Source organism: Hakea prostrata, chromosome 7 (assembly GCF_041222555.1).
Source record: "Hakea prostrata isolate BN-2017 chromosome 7, UWA_Hpros_2, whole genome shotgun sequence".
Lineage (NCBI taxonomy): Eukaryota > Viridiplantae > Streptophyta > Magnoliopsida > Proteales > Proteaceae > Hakea > Hakea prostrata.
The window spans coordinates 70,972,145-70,974,952 of record NC_142606.1 but is presented as its reverse complement, the minus strand read 5'-3'; the positions used below and the strand labels follow the sequence as shown (position 1 = coordinate 70,974,952).

The following is a 2,808-nucleotide window of genomic DNA, read 5'->3' as shown; positions in this document are numbered from 1 at the left end:
TTTTTTTTGGTAACCCCAAACGGCACCATATGATAGAATTTTGTCATATGGACCTGATAAAATTCCACCATATGATATGGTATAAACAACAGAGTTTTGTTTTCGATAAACTATACATGATATGAATTGACATCTTAAGCTTGGCCACAGGGTATATGGGCTTCATCATAAAAATAATTGGCTTTTAAATAAAAGATTAAAGAGGGACGATGGAAGAGGAAAATAGGAGCAAACCAGTGAAATGGGTTTGGTTGGTTAAGTTGGTTCATGGCCAGAGAAAAGAAGGTTGGTAAATGGTAAAAGAAGGTCGAGGGAAAGCATGGCAATGGTTAGTTAGGGTTTGACCCTTTTAATGGGTTAATGTAGTTTCAAAGCCTTCTCCGTCGAAGTCGGTTTCTGGAAGACACGAGGCACTCCAGTGTCCGTCTGTGGATTTCTTTACTCATTTACTTCGTACGAACGTCCGTAGGATCCGAGTGGTTTGTTAAAAGATTCTCAGTTATTGTTCATTGAAAAGGAAGTATTAATTAGGAATTCTCAGTTCTTCTTCTCCAATGCAAGTTTCGTTTTGGGTAAGAAAGAAAGAATAATAAGGAAACACAGATTTGAGAACTATTGTGTTCATCTTGGTTTCGTTTTATAAGTCGGAGAGGAAAAGAGAAGAAAAAGAATTGAAAACTTTCTGTAGAAGGGCTCGAATGGTAGGAGTTCGAGCCAATAATAATAACAAGAGACAGAAGCTAAGATGGCTTGCAGTTGTGGTAGCAATGGTGGTGATGGGTGGCAATGTTGCAGACGGAATCGGTGTGAATTGGGGGACCATAATGGCTCAACCTCCAGAACCCAAAACCATCGTTAAGATGCTCCAGGATAATGGCATCAAGCAGGTGAAGATGTTCGATGCAGATCCTTGGATTGTGAAATCCTTGGCAGGCAGTGGAATCGGAGTCATTATTGCCATCCCCAACAACGACCTTCACCGATTCAGCGATGATTATGACGCTGCAGTGGAATGGGTTAAGGAGAATGTTACTGCATATTTGAAGGATCAAGGTGGGGTTGATATAAGGTAAGACACAGGACCCAACCCATTCTCTTCCCTTTTCTCAATTCTTTCTGTTTTTCTCCTAGCATATCTAAAAATCTTTAAACTCTTTATTTAAGGATAACCAGCATCTCTCATCATGCTCTCATATAGTGGTGTAGAATCTGCTTGTCTGTCTTCTTTTGTTTTCTTTGTTCTTCATTGCCTGAGAGTTGAGTTTGAGTGTGTGTTTGATGCATGAATGGTAGGTATGTAGCAGTGGGAAACGAACCCTTCTTGAAGGCTTACAATGGAACTTACATGAATCTCACATACCCAACCCTAACGAACATTCAGAAAGCTCTTGATAAAGCTGGGGTTGGTGACAAGATCAAAGCAACCATCCCTTGCAACGCCGATGTTTATAATTCTGGCTCCAAGCCTTCGGAGGGCATCTTTCGTCCGGACATAGAAAAACTCATGACAGACATCGTCCAATTCTTGAACTCCACCGGTGCACCTATCTTCGTCAACATCTACCCTTTCCTCAATATCTACCAAGATGCGAATTTCCCGATCGAGTATGCCTTCTTTGATGGAACCAGTAATCCAACCGTGGATGGTAAATATCTATACACCAACATGTTCGATGCCAACTACGATACATTGGTTGCAGCCTTAACGAAAGTTGGAGTTCCAGACCTAAAGATCGCCATCGGCGAGATTGGTTGGCCTACCGACGGCGATATACATGCCAACGTCAAGAATGCAAAGAGGTTTTACGATGGATTCTTGAAGAGAATGGCAAGTGGCAAGGGTACCGGTCTGAGACCAGATGCTTATGAAGATGTCTACTTCTTTGGGTTATTGGATGAGAACATGAAGAGTGTTCTACCAGGGAATTTTGAGAGGCATTGGGGAATATTTACTTTCGATGGAAAACCCAAATTCCCGATCGATTTCTCTGGGAAAACGAATGATTCGATGGCAGTAGGAGCCAAAGGGGTGGAGTACATGACATCTCAATGGTGTGTGTTCAACAGCTCTGCCACCAACCAAACACTGGTGGCTGAAAATGTTAATTATGCATGCAATATTGCAGATTGCACTCCTTTGGGCTATGGATCTTCATGCAACAGCTTGGATTCAAACGGGAATATTTCCTACAGTTATAACATCTATTATCAAATGCAAGCCCAGGATAAGAAAGCTTGTGATTTCAACGGCACAGCAACGCTTACTAGTGTCAATGCTTCTCAGAAGGGTTGCCTCTTCCCAATCCTAGTTAGTAGCACAAATGTTCAAGGCAAAACCGGCTCACACGGTGACAGCGGAGGCCACCATGTCAAGTTATTTCTGCCTTCTACGATGATTTTATTTTTCTCTATCCTTATGTTTTAGGGATTTTTTCAACGGGGTATAACATAATCACAACCAAGTCGCCCTGCATCAGTGGAGCTACATTAGGGCCAACTAACTTTTTAAAATTTCTCCTATAATTCTTTTTCTATGTGTTTGGCATCACTATTTTTTTTTTTTAGCAAATTGCACTGGCACCCCAAAATGGAGGCTTTAAAGCACTGACACCCCCACTTTATTTTTAAAAAGAGCAAATTGTACTGGCACCCAAAAATGGAGGTTTTAAAACACTGATACCCCACTTTATGTTTAAAAAACATAGACACCCCATTCATTAAACACACTAGTCCATTCTGTTAGTAAAACCATTACTTCAATGTGTTGTTGCCTGAGGCAGCAGTGGTTGTATCTGCCACGCTTGTTCG

At 41.3% G+C, this 2,808-nt stretch overlaps 1 protein-coding gene across 1 annotated transcript; it reads left to right on the top strand.

Moving 5' to 3' along the window:
- Positions 1-725: 725 nt before the first annotated feature.
- Positions 726-2,425, top strand: LOC149011938 (glucan endo-1,3-beta-glucosidase 8-like). Its single transcript, XM_089160405.1, has 2 exons — positions 726-1,069; positions 1,294-2,425. Exons 1-2 carry the CDS (start codon positions 768-770, stop codon positions 2,423-2,425), a joined length of 1,434 nt encoding a protein of 477 aa, XP_089016531.1. The 5' UTR covers positions 726-767.
- Positions 2,426-2,808: the final 383 nt, after the last annotated feature.

Bases quoted from the DNA above. Each gene is read 5' to 3' on its own strand.
- LOC149011938 (XM_089160405.1), top strand. From the start codon at position 768: ATGGTGGTGATGGGTGGCAATGTTGCAGACGGAATCGGTGTGAATTGG. The intron at 1,070-1,293 runs GTAAGACACAGG...CATGAATGGTAG, and splicing joins CAAGGTGGGGTTGATATAAG to GTATGTAGCAGTGGGAAACG.